The sequence below is a fragment of the Lissotriton helveticus genome, chromosome 9, assembly GCF_964261635.1.
Source record: "Lissotriton helveticus chromosome 9, aLisHel1.1, whole genome shotgun sequence".
Classification (NCBI taxonomy): Eukaryota; Metazoa; Chordata; class Amphibia; order Caudata; family Salamandridae; genus Lissotriton; species Lissotriton helveticus.
In genome coordinates, this window is record NC_136070.1 from 1136883611 (window position 1) to 1136901823 (window position 18213).

Sequence of the window (18213 nt, forward strand, 5' to 3'; positions counted from 1 at the left end):
TCCTTTGTAAAAAAGATACTGTACTTCTGACGAAGCAAGGAGAGGTGGTACTCAGTCAGCCATTCTGTGGATGGTGGCAAAGGTGGAGGGGTTTCCACATATAAAAGGGTGTGCCCCTTCTGTTCAATTTAAAGCATCAACTTAACAAACGTAATTGCAGACTATTGGGGTAGGTGGAACCTGATCCTGCCACCAACGGGATACCAGTGCTGGATAGAGGATGCACTAAAAAGGCTTAGAGGCTACAGTAGGGAGGGGGGGCTGAACAGCACGCTGTCTGGCTCCCATGAACCCGTCCATGAAAGGACTGGGTAGTCTGCTGGACTGTAGGGAATAGTTAGTATTACAGATGCCCATATAAGTCCCAACCACGTATGGAGTAGGGGCAAAAGAACTGTTGCTGGGACATGGCAAATACAGAAAGTCCGAGAGACCTGGCAGTGACCGGACTTTCCCGAAAGAGCTCGAGTGCCACGTCCGCTTTGTAACCAAATAGGCAAAAATCATTGAATGGCATGTCAATCAAGGACAGTCCGACATACCCCCAAAATCCAGCTGACTGCCACCTGGCGTGGTGACAGGGCATCAGTAGAAGCCATGGCATAGAGCCCATAGCCAATGGAAAACTTTGTGCATCCTAACCTTTCCCCAAGGCTTGGTTGAGAATGGCTCTATCCTCCTGAGGAAGCTTGGGCAGCAGCTGCGCAACAGAGTGCCACAACAGATGGGAATATTGGCCAAAGAGGCATGTAGTGTTCACCGACTACAAGGATAGGTTGCTGGAAAAGAAAATGTGCTTATCAGAGGTGTCAATGCTCCTCGATTCCCTGTGCGGTGGGATGGAGGGGAACGCATTTCAGTTAACCATGACTGTTGAGTGATACACAAACAGGCTCTCAGGCAAGGGGTGCTTGGAGAGGAAGGCTGGGTCTTCAGGGGCAGGACACTGGCATCAGGCAATCATGTGCTGCAAAGGAGCTACGGTGCAAAGTTTGGCCCATGCCCACAGGAGAATGTCAGTGAAGGCTTCGCTGCAGAGGAGCAACAGTTCAGCTGAGTCTACTCCTGGGTGAAGCGCCTCTGACAAGACGATAGTCTTGAACTCAACTGTTGGCAGCTGTAGGTTGAGGTCCTCTGCTGCCCTGCGCGTCACAGTGGTAAAGGATGCGTCCTCTTCCAAAACAGGGCCAGGGCAGCATGCCAGAGCCAACACACTTGTCCAAGAAGCTTGCGTCACCCTTCTAGTCTTACCAGTTTTCTTCTGGCTCACTGTCCCTCTCATGGTAAAAACTGATCATTCTCATCTCCCCTTAAGGAAGAAAAGTATCAATGGACAGTAAGTCCTGGAGTTGGTAGGGCGTGGTTGGCACCGGCATCAATGTCAAACAGAGCATTATAGAACTCCTTCAACTGAGCAGGAATCACACTCGCTTCAGGAAACTGTGGAAAGCGTGCAGCAGGGCAGGTTGCCGGCTCAACAGGCGGAATGAGGAAGTAGGGCCGAAGAACGATTCAACTTCTTTTTGAGCTTCATCAACGTACCAAACTTCTAAGAGGACGTCTTGTAGCGGGAAGAGGGTTGTCCAAAAGGAACAGCACAGGGCTGCCTTCTGCCATGCCGCCAGGAGCATCATCAACTGCTTGTTGATGGCTTTGGGGTGCATGGACTTGGAATCTGTGCAGGCCTTGGGGTTGCTGTCCAACTCCAAGCACTATGGACAGACCAAGTGAGGAGCAGATACCGAAATTTGTCTGTAGCAGTACCCACAATGTTTAACACCCATAGGTTTTGAAAGGGACATGTCTCAAAGCAAACTGGGAGTTAAATGTTCAAAAAGGGTCAACAAACCGTTGAAAAAAAGTAGAAAAATGACTGAGGTAGCTCTCTGGACCCACAAGGTTCACTTGGAAAGAAAAGAAATTGATGCCAATTTGGGCAAAGTGATGTCACTTTCAACGTGGAGCTAAAGGACACCACCTACCAGTGTGTGGAGATACTGCTAATTTTCCAGATCCAGTTTGACATCTGGGAAACATTCTAAGAGGAGGAATCTGCGTTCACTCGGAAAAGAAAAGAACTGATGTCAGTGCATCAGTTGAGGACAATGTGGGCAAAATGATGTTATTTTTAACGTGGAGCTAAAGGACATCACCTACCAGTGTGCATAGATACTGCTAACAATTTTCCAGATCCAGTTTGACACCTGGGAAACATTCTAAGAGGAGGAATCTGCGTTTAGAAGTGTCGATCAGAAAACACCTTTTCAAATGATCAAGCCAAATTGATTTAAGAATACTTCAGCAGACAGAAGACCACACCCCCCAACATCCTGATGTTAGAAGTCGTATTATAGAACAAATACACCAAATATCAAAAAAATAAACACAAAAGGACATCAGACGTATTTAAACTAGAAGGCATGCGAGTCACGATGGACAGAAGCAAGCACTCCAAGCTTGAAGGTGTACAAGGACCACTAAAGGTTGAGAAAGAGGTCGTTGGCCAATGTATCCTGTGCATAAGTGTCCTTAGAAGAGGGCAAAACTCAAACAAAAGAACAAAGTAACACAATAGCAACGATGGGTACATGACGAAAAACTATTTAAAACATCAACAGGCCAACGAATTTGTACTAAATTCATAGTTGTCTACCTTAATTGCTACTCCACGCGTTTGATGAGATTGACAATGGTTGTTTTACTCTGTATAGCTGTGCGTAGATTTTGTGCGGGTAGAGTTAATGTACTGATGAGCCCATATATTTAGGACAGCAAACTATAGCTTAATCTTTCTGTCTAGCACTGTTTATTGATCACTTCTATTTTAACGCATCTCACTGTTGAATCCATTGTTGCATTTCCGAACAACTGTTACACAAGTGCCATGGTTCTCGTTCTGCGGCCAACAGCTTCAACCTTATTCTGAGGATACTATGGTCATGAAGACATCATAAGCTAGTCTGGCAGGAAACCAAAAACTGATAACATTTAATAAACAAACAAACACAAGACTTGACGAAATGTCTGCCGCTGGCATTACTGCACAAATCAATGAACATGGGCACACTTTAATCATCCCACATGAAAAGATTATGCAAGAAGAAATGGCCGGATTTAGCTACAACAATAACAACAACAATGGAAATGGAACTGCAAACCCTGTAATATCATGCTCATTCTCCCAGGCCTCACAGTAGAATCACTAAGAAGGACATTACTCCAGCCATTAAGGACAATAGAAGACGCCAAAGAACACTAACATTACTAAGCACTTGAACCTTTTCTAGCATTTACAAACATTGAACTGCAAGTTACTTAAGACACGTTCTAGGGAATGGACATTAAGACACGTTCTAGGCAATGGACATTAAAAACAACAAGAAAGAGTGAAAGATTTAAGGCTCTAACAGCTTCCACCAAATGTCACCCAAAATCTTACAATATATGTAATATTATCAAATATTATCTGTGTGATGTCCTGAAGGTACAGGAAACAATAAGTAGGCAGAGTGGCTTTATCCAAGCAGTCTCAAGCAAAGAAATGTCCTTGCATCAAACTGCTATGTAACCCCATAATTAAATGTCTCAGCATTGATCATTTCACTAATAAGCATACGCATCAGTCCGTAAGCCACACAGGTACATCAGTAGATCATTATCAGAGGTGAAAACTACAGGTAATCACAAGGAAAAACCTTCAGTACTTTTTTTTGGGTGGCTATTCTATCCAACTGCTGAGTCGTCACTTCCCCTCACCAGCAGCCAGAATGGACCCGGAAACTCTTGCAACAGCTCCAGGTGACTCCTTTGACCTCTGTTGAGACTCCATACTCCGTCATGACATTACCAAATACATCCATATAAAGGACACACCTCTGCATGCTGACTTCTTTATACCACAGAGGTCCCCAAATGCTAGGCACAGCCAACAGAATTGATGTTTCACTGACATTGTGGGGGGAGGAATGTGTTAAAAGTATCCACCAAAAAGAGCATTACCCTAAACGTAACGTATAAATTATGATGGACAGTTTTAACCAACCACAGATTACTCACTTGGTGGTTTGATACAGAAAAAATGCTCTCTCCAAGGAGGTGGGTCTGGAAAGTAAATTCTAGACCGGGATTCCTGCTGGAAGAAGTGGGCAAAATGACCCTATCAGAAGACTTATGACTCACTGTGGTTGGACCTGATCTAGCTATGGCCCAAAGGGCGGCCTGCCAGATGTTCAAAATCAGAAGTTAGAAAGAAATCCCAAACTGGTCCCCTTCAGCTCAAATTTGTTAATCTGTAGGTCGGTACTCATCATATGCTTAATAGCCATCTTAGGACTTAGATGCCTTTCTGACATTCATTAGAGGTCTGTTTACTAAAACTTAAGGTTAGCAAAAACTCAGTTAAGGAGTCCCTCAACATTTTTAAGATAAGTGTCATTTTTGGGCCTCTGAAAAGAAGCCCGATCACATCAGACATGGGATACTTCATAAGGTCACAAAGCACAGCCATCAAGCTCGTGTGGCATCTTTCTTGACTCTGATTTAATAATAAATCAAGACACATCATAAGGATAACTTGATCTGAGCTGCTAAATTGTTACAAAGGGAATTTTACATACAATCAGAAGACAAAAGTCCTTACAATTAAAAGAATATTCCTGTTTGAACAGAGCTAAATGGTAAAAGCTTGTGCCACAGTGGACTCATAAAAAACAGAGGCATCTTTTTTTTCTGCAGAAAATAGTTAATTTAAGACCATTATAAAAATCATTGAAAATACAGCCGACAAATAACATTCATCTTACCTTTTCAACGGGACTTGGCAATGGTGCTTGGATAACGCTAGGAAAACCAAGAGAAAATACGGTTTCAAAGTGGAGTTCTTTCATTTATGTAGAAAGAGGCAGCTGAACTATTAACATGCGAAGTGAAAGGAGCAAAAGTTCAATATTCCTCTCAGCAATTCCTGTAAATATTTAACTTTCCAGATCTATTTTAATTTTGACCTGTAAAAGGAACAATAGCAGTGGAAAGTTAACTCCATTATCACTCTTTTCCATTTAACTTTGAGAACCTCAACATTTAAAAAAAATGCCTTAACAATTAACCTCCTGCTGCTGAGGCTTCAAGTCTACCAACCCTCCCCACACTCCTAATGCTTAGTCCCGTTTTTTAAAAATTTGACGCCATTCTCACTTAATCTTTAATAACTTTTTTCCACAAAAGTTATCCAGGTAAATCTGGAGTCCTTTTTTCCTCGCATGTTGCAAATTGTAAAGCTTTCCAGGGTTTGTAGATTCTCCTGGATGGAACCGTTAAAATATTAGAAACAAGGTAAAGTGTGATTTCTTTTTTTTATGTAAGGGGGTGGTGATTTGCAAGATAATGTTTTGCTTTCCCAAAACTGGCATCATCAAAAGGGTTACTCCCCTAAGATCAACATCTTTTCAAGAACAAGCAGAGTTGCAATATATATATATATATATATATATATATATATATATATATATATATATATATATATATATATATATATATATATATATATATATATATATATATATATATATATATATACACATAGCTTAAATTAACGAAGAGCAAAAATATCACCAACTCCAGGTTTCATCAAAGAGGGGGGTTTATTAATTCATAAACCCGCCGTGACGCATTTCACCCTCAAGGGGCTTGTTCACACAACGGTTACACGGAGAGTAAATCTTTTACAAACATTTCATCTTAAGTCATGTGCATAGAAAGCAGACTGTCTGTTAACCGCCAGGCTTCCTGTACATTGTCCTTCCCTGATGATACCGACAAAACTACCCTTCCAATAAGGCACTGTAGTGGCTGATGCCTATATGCTTTCCCGTGCTGCACTGGTTCGAGGTCAGGTGACATTTGCATCATATAAGCTGTCTGCTCCCGTTTTCAGGTGCTTGGCTATTTGCTAGGACCACCCTCTTCCTGTCTTTGAGGTCCTGTTGAATCCCGATTGCAATACTTCCTAACTCCTGTTGTGCTGTCTGGTCCGCCATTGCTCTCTCCCTCCACCGCTGCTGTAAGCGTGAGGTCGCGATGGAACCCGCCATTGCTCTCTCCATCCCCACTGCTGTAAGCGCAAGGTCGCCCTGGAACCTGCCATTGCTCTCTCCCTCCTCTGCTGCTGTAAGCGCGAGCTCGCGCTGGAACTTGCCATTGCTCTCTCCCTTCCCCGCTGCTGTGAGCGCTAGATCGCGCTGAAGCCTGCCATAATTTTTTTTATTATTTAATTCTTTAGACACCTTGTACAAGCAGCCGCTTCCAGTTATACCTTTGTACGAGATCGCGTACAAAACCTCTACTTTGTATTTAGCTGCTTGTCGGAACCTGTGCCATTTCGTCACATTTCTACCCACCATCCTTACGAGCGCGAGGACGCGCTGGTGAAGAAAACACATTTTTGTTAACAAGAAAAAACTTTATTGTTCAAGCGCATGGAGCGTTGTTAACCCATTCCGCCTCTCGTGGAATTTCACTTTCTGCCGGTCTGGCACACGACTACTCCTGAGTTGCTATTGTACATTAGATAATCAGTTAGGTTGTTCATTTTTTTGGGACTTTAAGATAAAGAGGTATTGATTCACCTCCAACCAAGTACTTCTCCTGTCTGCACAGGTTGTGCCTTGGGAAAAGACCTTATTTTTGTTTGCTGTTTGTGACAATTCTTTTGAGAGACCTGATGTTTTCCTGGGACTATCTTCCAAAGTGAGTAAGAGAAAGCATATGGTATTAGCCTGTTAAATAATAGTTACTCATTAATAACGCTGTATACGTTATCTCAAAGTAACCTCCCTGTTGTATGTGTCTGTTCTTTTACAGGAATATCTGAGACTCTGAGTAACTCAATCCCCATCTCCTGCATATTAGAGTCTTGGTGATCCATCCAGGTCTCTTGACTTCCTTGGGGTATTGGCCTACCTTTAGTGTGCCTTTATGGTTTGAGGTGGCTGTACCCTACGTGAGTGGAGGGGCTCTATCTTCGCTCCTGTGGATATTGGTCTTTCTGGAACGGGCCTAACCTTGACACGGTCATTCATCCAAAGACATTGCACATAGCAATTTATCTGCGCCTTCTAAGAAAGTGCAAAAAACCTGATCTGTGCGGTCGTATCGATTTTCTATCGTGTTAATTTCTCGCACAGCAGTCCCCTCCTTATCTCCCCTTGCATATGTGGGGTTGGTTACCCTTGTGCCTGAGAATTCTGTCTACTCTTGTGTATGCGAGCAGTTCCGCTGCGAATGATGCATTGTGGTCTTGTTAGTTCGAGATCACTCAGTGAGTGCCGGTACATCTGTAACACCCAAGGTTGGTGTGCCTGCGTCCCAGTGCCAGTGCTCAGTGGACCATTCCATGCAAAAGTCTCCATGGTCACTAGTAAGGATGTATAAAGTGTGTAACCCAAGGAGGGAGAAGACTGCCTGCGTGGGTACTCGGCCGCACCGTGCGTTCCACATGCTATGTGCCTCACGTATTGGTATCAGTCCTGTCGTGGTGTGAGGGCATAGAGGGTGTGTATGTGTCCCAAAGCCTAGTGCCTGTTGGACTAACAGAAGGCAAGTGCCTCCTTGGCCGCTTGTGCCAAACAAAGAATATAACTCCTAGTGGGAGAAGGAGGTTTGCATGGGTACTACGCCGCAAGGTGCATCCTGCATGTTATGTGTCTTACGCGCTATTGCCAGGCAAATGAAGGTCCCTACACCTGAGTGGTTAAAAGGTAATGGGTCCGCTCGTGTGGGTGGGTATCGCAAGTTCTGGCAAATGTTGTGTTTGAGAGAGACTGAAAAGGAACCCTATGTCCGTGGGGTGTGCCGCGTGTCAGTTACCAGGGTTGGAGTGGAAAGCTCTAATCTGGGCACTCTCATGTGGGTTTGTGTCTGGTAGCTTTACTCTTCGTGTTTTATGTCCCCTATTACCCAAATTACCCATACTAGCCACACTACCCGTACTAGCCAATAGGTCTCGCCTTTGGGACCTTATAAGTGTTTAGCCATGCAACGGTTAGTGTTGTTGCACCAAGGATATTGTGCTGCATAACTAAATACTTATAAGGTCCCAAAATCGAGACCTATTGGCTATGCCAATGCTTGTTATTTTTATTGTAGGTATTTATGCTTTTTGTAGCTTGGATAGAGGGTTACTTTTAGCATTTTTGCCGCACGAGGGTCATGCTGCTAAGAATTTGCAGCATAGACTTATGCGGACACAGATTTTAATCGCCCTACAAGCCTTTTTAACAGTTATATTACTGGTCAGTAACTTTGTCTAAGTTGGATATTGATGAATTGGAGTTACTGATCTTTGTATGTCCATATCCACTTTTTTTTTATTGTATGCATTTGCACTTTTACAGTCCTTACATTATTATTTAGGAATAATATTTATTTTGGACTTTGATAACTTACTGCTACTAGTCGTTGTATGCCTATTACCACCTTTCTTGTACAGTATGCACTTGCACTTTTTTGGTGCTTATACCTCTGTTTAAGATTATCTAGGTTGGACCCCATCATCATGCAGCTACTGACTTCTTTATGTTTATTTCCACTTTCTTTGCACTATATGCATCCGTACCTTTATGGCCGTTACATCACTGCCTAGGTATAACATGTAACTTGGTCTTTGTAAACCTGCAGCTACTGATCCTTGTATGCTTGTTTTTACTTTTCATGACGGTATGCATTTGAACTTTTATGGTCGTAATGACCGAAATAAAGTTATGAAAAGAATAAAGAAATTAGTATAAAAAAACCTGAAGGAATTCTTGGAGTAGGGGTGGTGAGAGATAAGAGTGTGAGGTATCTGATATATGGACGCCGGAAATGTGGTTAATAAAACAGCCTGCAATGAGATTTCATTTGTATACTGAATTTGTAGAGTCTGCATGCTTAGGAGGGTCCTATACTCCTTAATAACTGAGAATATTTCTGCTGTTGGATTAGGAGCATGAAATATTTTCTTTTTCAGTAGAATACATATTTGCCTCTCCTAACTGCATGCTTTCAAGGGCAGTTAGATTCTTCCATTATAATCAAGTAGCTGAATCAGATCTCGGTTTGAATTGTCTTAATGTTTTCTTTGAGTAACAAGAAAAAGATTTGTGAGCAAACCCTGCTCCGAAAAACCTGCCTATGTAATGGTGTCCGTGCCAGTGGTGTATGAAGTATGTCAGATTTGGATTGAGGCCAGGCCCTGTGTTGTACCATTGTAATCAATGCCCTTACAAAGTGATTTTTTGAAAGAGAGTAGTAGCCGACAAATGATTCTCGCGTGCTAGAGAACTTTTTCAATGGAGACTTTGTTCTATTCAATGTATTATTTCACAGCTACTGTATTTTCTCCAATATTTTCCTTTATTGGATCAGTCTTTTTACTATCCATATTACGGTCACAGTTTCATCATCCTAGTACATAGAGTCCCTAGTCACAGAGAAGTATGAGACACCCCCATTTGGAACGTGACCTCTTTTATGTAGTAAATTACCCAGCAATCCTACAATCCATTTTTTTTAACAAAATCAATAGTTCAAGTCCACCACTTAGCAGACCAAAGTAGATGGTATTTTCCAGTACTATGGCAGGTAAGGTCCAGGCACTTTCATTCAACAGTAAAGACCCACTCAAAGGCTAACTCAGAAGGGTGACTGATTAGCAGCATTCCAACCTTAAACATTGGGCTGTGGGACAAAGCTTCTAAATTATAACCCACCCATCCATGTCCCAAATTACTTCTCAGGCAATCACTGACACCTAAGTGCTGTCAGCCCACAAGCACGGTCCACCTGCAAGACTTCATGACTACTACTGAGGCCTTTTCCTTTGGCTCTTCCTATTGCAGTCACACTATGCACCCAAGGAACACACACCACTCAATGAAAGGGAAGGACATGGACGGTAATTATGGGAACCGGCCGGCCACTATAAGCACAAAGACCAACCTCCTACCATCAGTTGAGAAGGAGAGATTTACAATGTTCGTAAGATTATCCAGAGGCATACCTCAGATGTTTAATCACAGCTGATGCATGCTCGACAAACCGCCACTAACAAAAGAGGACTTTATAGGCTACCCATTGCTGGTGGATACCAATTAAAAAAAAAGAGTAGACCGCATACGTCCACATGAAATGCAATCATCATGAGATCCACCATTCTGGATCTCATCTTTATCTTTTAAAGTTTCTTTTTTCAGCAGCAAATGCTAAAGATCCCTTGTTTAGTTCCAGCAGCAGAAGGGGCAGTACTGAGAATAAACCCAGCTCACTACACAAGCAAGCCTATTTAATCCCTGTAATCAGGCAATTGCACATAAAAGAATTAGGAAAAGCAGGCCCACACTTCACTATCGACTGTCTTCATCTGCACCTGTCACTGATTATGTCCAGATCAGTGACACTAGCAATTAGATGACGTTTTTCATTATGAATCGTACCAAGACAGGCTTTAAAATACAAATAAAAATGTCTTCATCATTTACATGAGTTTCTAGCTAGAAATAAATCATAAGTTGAAAAAAATAACCATAACTAGAATCAAAAATACATTTTCACACTTTTGCTCACTTAAAAATACCCTGCTTAAGAATTATTGGTGGGTTTTATGCCCTTTAAGAGAAGCATACCTTCTAGAAAACTTCATCTGTAGCTCTGCTTAAAAAAGAAATGTAATTCATGTATTTTCTGTGGTTATTCATATTTCACTCAGTGCCAAGGACGTTTTGTTCGGGGTCAAGGATCGCAAGATTTCAAGTCTTGATACATAATCTCAACTCACTGCAGCACCCACCCATTTAACAGGCGGTATGCAGTGCCTAAACTATGGATTGAAAAGAAGACTTTCTGCTGCTGCTAAGGCAATCTATGTATCCCAAAGTATTAGATGCTCAAATCTAGCGGTTCTAATATGAAAAATGTATACATATTTACAAACTATAAGTAATGCTGGTTGTTCATAATGCTCTCAAAATGCTCCTTTATGGAATGAAAATACATGCACAAAAATGGCAAGTACGAATGGCAATTATTTGCTTTCAAAATAAGATGATCCCAAAACATATGTGCAACTTGAAAAAAAGAGGCCTGTTGCATACAGTTTTGCTAACCAACGGTGCCATTTTAAAGACAGCTTTATATATATGATTTCTTTAAGGCATCAGTTCAATGCCTAAAAATTAAAATAATAATGACGAAGCAATGTAAAACTATTATAAGCAACACGTAAAAAAAAGAAATTGAGAGGGCATTCTTAAAGAAAACCACAATAGTGAACCTGCAGTTCTAAAACCTTGACCTGCATACACGGAAGTTTTCATGCTTTGCAAATCCTTTCTTTGATGAGTGCAAAACCAACACTTGAGCATGTATGCCAAGCTACACACCTAACAAACGTTGAGAATTTGGGTAATAACGTTTTGACTGACCTTACAGAGTTAATCTAGCTGTAAAAATGTACCTGTCCAGAACAAATTACTTACCTTTGGTAACGTATTATCTGGTAGAGAAACAGTCTAGCCGCAGATTCCTTAACTATGAATGCTCCCCAGGTGTCAGACCGAATCAGGAAATGTTTCAAAAGTACCTCCTTATGCTGAGGGACGGCACCATATGGCTCTGTAATGTCGCCGCCTCCGGTTGTGACATTAGTGGAGCCATACAAGTCCCCTCTGGCCCGCGGTAGTTAGTTTCTTCTGTGAAGTCTTCCATGCCAAAACGGGAGCCACTGTAGAAACTGGTTGTGGAACAGTGTGCCAAAAAGATCAATAATCCTTGAACATTAATAAGGAAGAACCATCAAATGGTATGTTAATACCAGACAGGGATTTTAAGGAAAACCCCAAAAGAATCAACGAGGCACAGGGCTACATGAAACTCTGCACCCTGGTGTATAACCACCATGAGAGGGAAAACACCTTACACTCTACAAACCATTCACCAATGATAATGATTAGAATAGTACTAGCCAAACAAAACCTATAAAAACAATACCCAACTGTTTGTTGAATCACACCATTACGTGAGATAGTGATACTGCCAAAAAAGGTATGATAATACTAGACAAAGACTTTCAAAGAAAGAACCAAACAAGTCGGCCCTGCTCACTGGTGTTTAATCCAGTGTAAAAGAGAAAACACTTCCACACTCTCCATTAAAAGACATGTTATGGCAACATCCAAACAATACCCATGGGGCAAGATCTAGTGTTCTGTTGAGTCCCAACATTATTTTAGACAGTGATCACCAATATATAAAACTAGTACTGAAAAGAGTATAACCCTTACCTCGCAGAGTGGGGAGGACGGGCAGGGCGTTAAGGAATCTGCCGATAGATTGCGTCTCTATCAGATAATACATTACTGAAGGTAAGTAACTTGTTCAACTGATAGAGACATCTAGCCACAGATTCCTTAACTTTGAATTAAATACCACAACTATACGTACTAGGAGGAGGGCCTGTGAACTAATCCTAAAAAAGCTCTCAAAGAGAACCAGTCGGCTATAACCAATAACCAATCAAATAGAAGAATAGAAGAAAAAGAGCCAGGGCTCTTAAAACCGTGGCAATGACCACAGACAATATAAAGAAGAAACAACCCCGCAGGCACAAAAGAAACAAGCCTTAAGGGGAACAGGATAAAAACATTGAACAAGAATATCTGCGAACAGTCAGACATTAGTAACCAGCCCCAAAGGGAAGGAAAACTTCTAGACCAGAAAGACCAAGGAAAAAACAAATGCCAAGTCACCGCATTCGTACATCAATTAAGAAATAATTGAAAACCTGTCTCAAAAAGTGCCTAATGAAGAACTTTCAGAAAAGTTTCCCATTAAAACAAGATGAATAAACCAGAATTGCAAGGTCTGGAGATACAATCCATATACAAAGAACAATGAAATATTAGTTCATTCAAAATAACCAGCCGAAAGTTTACAAAATGACAGCAAGAAAACTGATAAATGAGTTTAAATTGTTGAAGAGATACACAGTAGGGAAATATCAATCATGACTAGGAATGTCAGTAAAAATGCAAAGATGACATTCAAACAGATTTGAATCTGTTATTGATTGATGTTGAACAAATATGCCAGAACTATATACGCTTCATGTAACCATGAAGAACTAAAATAATAAGACATACACAAAATGTACATATGTAAAAATATATGTATCAGGCATCACACACCGCTCCAAATTCTTGCAAGAAGAAACAGCATTCGTGGGCGAGCAAAATAACTTGGGTTTATTATACAGTTTACTAGTCCAACGGACGCGTTTCGGCTAGCGCCTTGATCATATTGTTCCGTGGCATACAGATGTTTTGATTTACAATAAGGCAGTGAGAGTTATGCACGCTACTTTGGTTCAGTTTTTGCAAGATGGCCGCACTTTCAGTAACACAAATTTTGGGTTGACTGGTACAGACATGTGGCAGTATGAAATTTGTTGACTAACAGTGTGCATAAGCCTGTCCAGAAACTTGTTAAAATGAATAAGAGGTCCGAAATCCAAAAGGATGGCTGTAAACTTTCTGCCATGAGGTTTGACATTAATTTATAAGTCAGGAGGCACAACTCAAGTGCCTAAGCAGCTTTTTGTACCACAGCTGTGAAAGAAAAAACTTCCTCAAGAAGAGGGCCAGAGGAGTAAGGATTATATCCTCAGGTCTATGTCCAGGTCTCCGAGGAGGCCTGAAAAGGTCCAAAATTACTCCTTCAAAGGCCTCTGACTGCAACCAGTCAGCCAATAGTCAAATTTAGGACTGTTTCCTTTGAACCAAACCAACTCAGAGGAGAAAGAACAGGAGGCCGGCCTCAGAATGGCATCTTTTTCTTGATTAAAAAAAAATAAAGATTCGCCATTTCTGTTTTCCTTACTATGTTTTATTTTAATGGGAGGACCCTCTGGAGGTGCACTTCTGTCACAGCAGTTAACATGAAGAGGAGGGGAGAGACCAATTAGTCTTCTTACGAGTCTGTCCAAAGAATAATTGGCCTCTGAAAAGATGGAGACTATGTACACAAAAGTAATTTTATTGTCCTTAAGGACCGAGCCTCCGGCAGCAACTGCCGATCTGGGAACCAGTCAACAACATATCATGATAGCCCAGAATTCCAGTTCTTGAGACAGGAGTGCAGGCCAGTCCCCAACATATTCCTCTCCCTTCCAAAATACCCACAAAGAAAAAGAAATATATGGAAAATCTTATCTACAATTGGGTATACAATATGAACATATCTTTCATCCAAACACTATATAGAAGACAAAACTCTAAGTAAGCTTGAAGAAAGGTTACAATATGGGAGCATAACATTAGGAAAAAATTGACAACTTTGTGAAGGGACTCTTGGAAAACAATATTACTTAGAAACTATCTACATTACAAAATCCTTGAACTTCTGAGGCAAATATCTATTCCGTATAGAACCAGGACGAAGGCCTGGAACATTTGTCGATGTATCAGATTCCTTAGGTCGCTCAGCACCAATTTTTTCACACACATTCAACCTTGGCCTTGGGTACCACAACCACTTTTCTTTAGTTCCAAACCTTGAGATTCTCCAGAACCACAACCCGCTCTCTCACTTTCTTCACCAAATGTGGTGGTAAAAATTTAGACTGATCTTTGCGAACATGCCGGGGAGCATGTAGTCTAGTCTTACAAGGTCACCAGCTTGAATCCTACACTCCTTGCCTCCCTTCCCTGTAGTAACATACTTATATTGTACACCACTTTGCATGTCCAAAACACTATTCATTTTCTCACCATTCAAGACCTTTCTATTCCTCTATTCCCTATTCAAACGAGTAGCAACAACTCTGCCTCTTAGCAGGGAAAAGAGAGATACCCCTATGCTAATGTGGTTTATGATCAGTGCAAAGAATGAATTGTTTACCCCATATAACATTTTTAAAATACTGTACACTCCACCATAAACCAAGAGCCTCTTTTTCAATGGTGGAATAAGTTGCCTCTGCCCCGCGAAAAACTCCGGACACAAACACAATGATTTCCTCCCCTTGAAGGCCTCAATTTTTTACATCAAGATTGCACCAAGGCTATGGTAGCTTAGTGTCGATCATGACAATGCACTGATCATGAGTGTTGAACGATCTGAGGGGTTTGACCACCACAATGTCCATTTTAGTTGACATTAACACTGTCACACTCGTCACTCCACATGCACTTCACATTCTTTTTTAATAAATCTTGCAAACAGCCCGTTTTAGACGCAAAATGCCTTCACAAATTTAGCATATTACTTAATCAGTCACATGAAAGCACTGAGCTGATCGTTGTTGCTGGGCACAGGTGCCTCCTCAATAGCTTCCGGAATTTTTCAATTTTGGTTCCACACATTTACTCGACACATGGTGCTCCTAATAGTCTACACCCTAACAGTGAAACCTACACTCCCCTTTCTTCAAAGTAAAAACTGACCTTTTGAAGAATTTTACAATACTCTCTCGAGTCTTTTGTCATGTTCACACCCATTCCTTCCATAAATCAAAACATTATCCTGGAAACATGGCACACCAGGCACTGTCTTAAACAAATTACTCAATCATTGGAAAACTGAGGATGAGGAAGCTAGCCAGAATGGCATATATTTATTTCAGAATGTTCCCATGGGTGTTAAAAAAAAATAAAGTTAGGTGTCTCAACTCTTCACATGGCTCAATTTAATGGCACTAAACAGACATGTCGAGTGTGGTAAAAACAACCGCTCCCTCCAAGGTGAATAACAACTCATTGATGTTAGCGAGTGGTTGGCGGCCGACCCAAATCTTGGAATTAATGTCGTGCACATCAACACTAACGTAGGAATTTGTCTGACTTGCGTGCCAAAACAACTTACAACTGGAACAAACCACTACAAACTCTCAATTGGTTCGATAACAGCTAAGTTACAGTTTTTCTGGCGCTGACTTAAGTTCCTTCCTCAAATTGATGGGAATACAGCCCTTGGCCGGTAATTCTCCTTTAAAATTATGCAATGATTGAAACACTTCAACCTCCAAAGGCAACAAGTAAAGACCTTATGGTATCTGCTGACCCATTTGTTCTCAACCACATTGCAAATCTCCCCCTTTCATATTTCGAGGAGATGTCGTCTGGATAATACTAGCTCAGGGTGACTGGGATCAAGAATTTTGTCCAATTCCCCTTGCTCGTTCCACCCCAATAGGTTAGACCCACCTTCAGCTACATACATGGTACCTTTGAACATTTTGTTGTCAAAACCCAGAACAGCATCGAATTGCCTTAGCACATTCACTATGTTCCCACCATAAGCAAATATTTGAAATATGAATCATGGAGATGGGTAAAGTCCAAATTGTCAAAGTCTGATTCACCAATGAAGGCGAGCCAGAGTCAGGCATAACCTTCACTTTGGCATTGCTGATAGTTATGTCACACAAACGAGCTTTCCTAAAACTAAATTACTAAAAACTAAATAGATGCTACATGGTCATTACCCTCATCCATGTTTTTCTAAACTTCCGTAGCCAACAACCTTTCCCAGATTTTTCTGTTACTGTTTTTTTCCAATTAAATGATCCCAGATAATTTTATCCTTTAGATCATAATAATTTTATGTTACAGACAATGTATGTAATGCAGCTACAAAGTTCATCAATAGGTTATTATGGTACTTGAGACCGGTGAAGCGATTTAAGACATTCTAGTACTACATTCCTCTTAGGGTTGAATCTCTTGTGTAAAGTATTAACAACAGAAGCTCACTCACCACCTCCATCTTCGACAGTGCCTACCCCTACCATAACAGTTACCACAGGAAGCATTTTTAGTATGTTTCTGTCCTCTGAATCAAGCTTATATATTAGTAAGGCTTTCTTATTTGTTGACATAAAGCTATCACCCTGAAAGGCCTCTAGATAAGATTCAAATTCTTTGTGCCATTGTTCCCAATAAACTGGGAGGTGTGCCCGGCAGACCCCAAAAATTGGGATGGAGCAATAATTCCTACCATAGTGCCGCAAGTATGTCAGAAATCCTGTAAATGCACTAAATTATCAATAACAGGTTGATGAACTCTCACTGCAGATCCACGGATGCCCATGATAGCACATAAGGTGTGCTAAACACTGCTGAGCCACAGATGGCACACACTAGGTGTGGCAATCATCGCTGGGCACTGGATAGACAACTAAACCTATAACCAGAATGGCTGCCGTTGTGCACAAATGTCCTGAATAGCCCCACAATTAAATGGCTACCGTTATTGCCACTGTCAGTATTTGAAATGTCGGCTTAGATGCCTTGTTGCTGAATTCTCTGCAGATAACATACGAGCTGCCCACGCCCAAAATGGCTGCCAGCACGGTGTGGTCGCAGCCATCCAGTGAAGATCTCCGATGGCCACTGAGAAAGGCGCAAGTTGCTGATAACTGGCTGCAAACGCTTTTTTCCTTTTGTTTTTTCCAGAAGCTTGAAATTGTCAAACTGTCCTACTTTTTATCCTGTATTGAGTGTATTAGCAACCAGATTATGTGCAGGGCTTAAAAGTCTATGCACGGACTGCACACACGCAAAAGGTTGTTTAGATCAGCTACTCTGCTGAAAACTTCATCTTGGAAGAAACTAGCTGCAGATAAAAACATATTTGCCTTTTGAGTCTTGCATACTCTGTACTTTGTTTTTTTCATCAATTCCTTTAGCTCTTGGCTGGCTAAACCACATATAACACATTGAAGATCCTCTGCTTTCTTATCAGTCGTTATAGGTGGACATGGGGTACCCATCAATCTTCTAAGTGAATGGGCATTAGGTTTGATAGTCGTTACTTTCTCAGAAGACTTGGATTCTTGTTGTGGATTCACTGGTTTCTGCCATTTTTTGAAAACGTTGGCAGGCTTTTTTCCATTGTATACAACTTGTAGCACTTGTTAAAATGATAAAATATTTGAACCTCTCAATCAGTTTCAATATTTTGTGAACTTTCTCTTGACTTATTTTTGCAGCATCTCACTCACTTCTGTCCAGCCGAAGTTGATGTTACCTCTTCTTTTCGGATTAGTTTGGTGTATAACACATTGTTCTTTGTTGAAGGAGGCCTCAAACTTTGTAGTCAGGAGGTAAAGATCCTCTTCTACTACCTGCTTCGCTCATGTTTACGAATTTGAATCAATGGAAAACCTGAAACTAAACAATATTA

The 18213-nt window shown here is 41.2% G+C and overlaps 1 protein-coding gene across 8 annotated transcripts in view; it reads right to left on the bottom strand.

Moving 5' to 3' along the window:
• Positions 1-18213, bottom strand: part of SLMAP (sarcolemma associated protein) — a 1084481-nt gene that overhangs the window by 804000 nt on the left and 262268 nt on the right. For all 8 annotated transcript variants that reach the window (XM_078661565.1, XM_078661566.1, XM_078661561.1 and 5 more), the window contains exon 4: positions 4803-4839. In XM_078661565.1, the coding sequence (XP_078517691.1) occupies positions 4803-4839 (37 nt within the window). The remainder of the gene's footprint in view (positions 1-4802; positions 4840-18213) is intronic.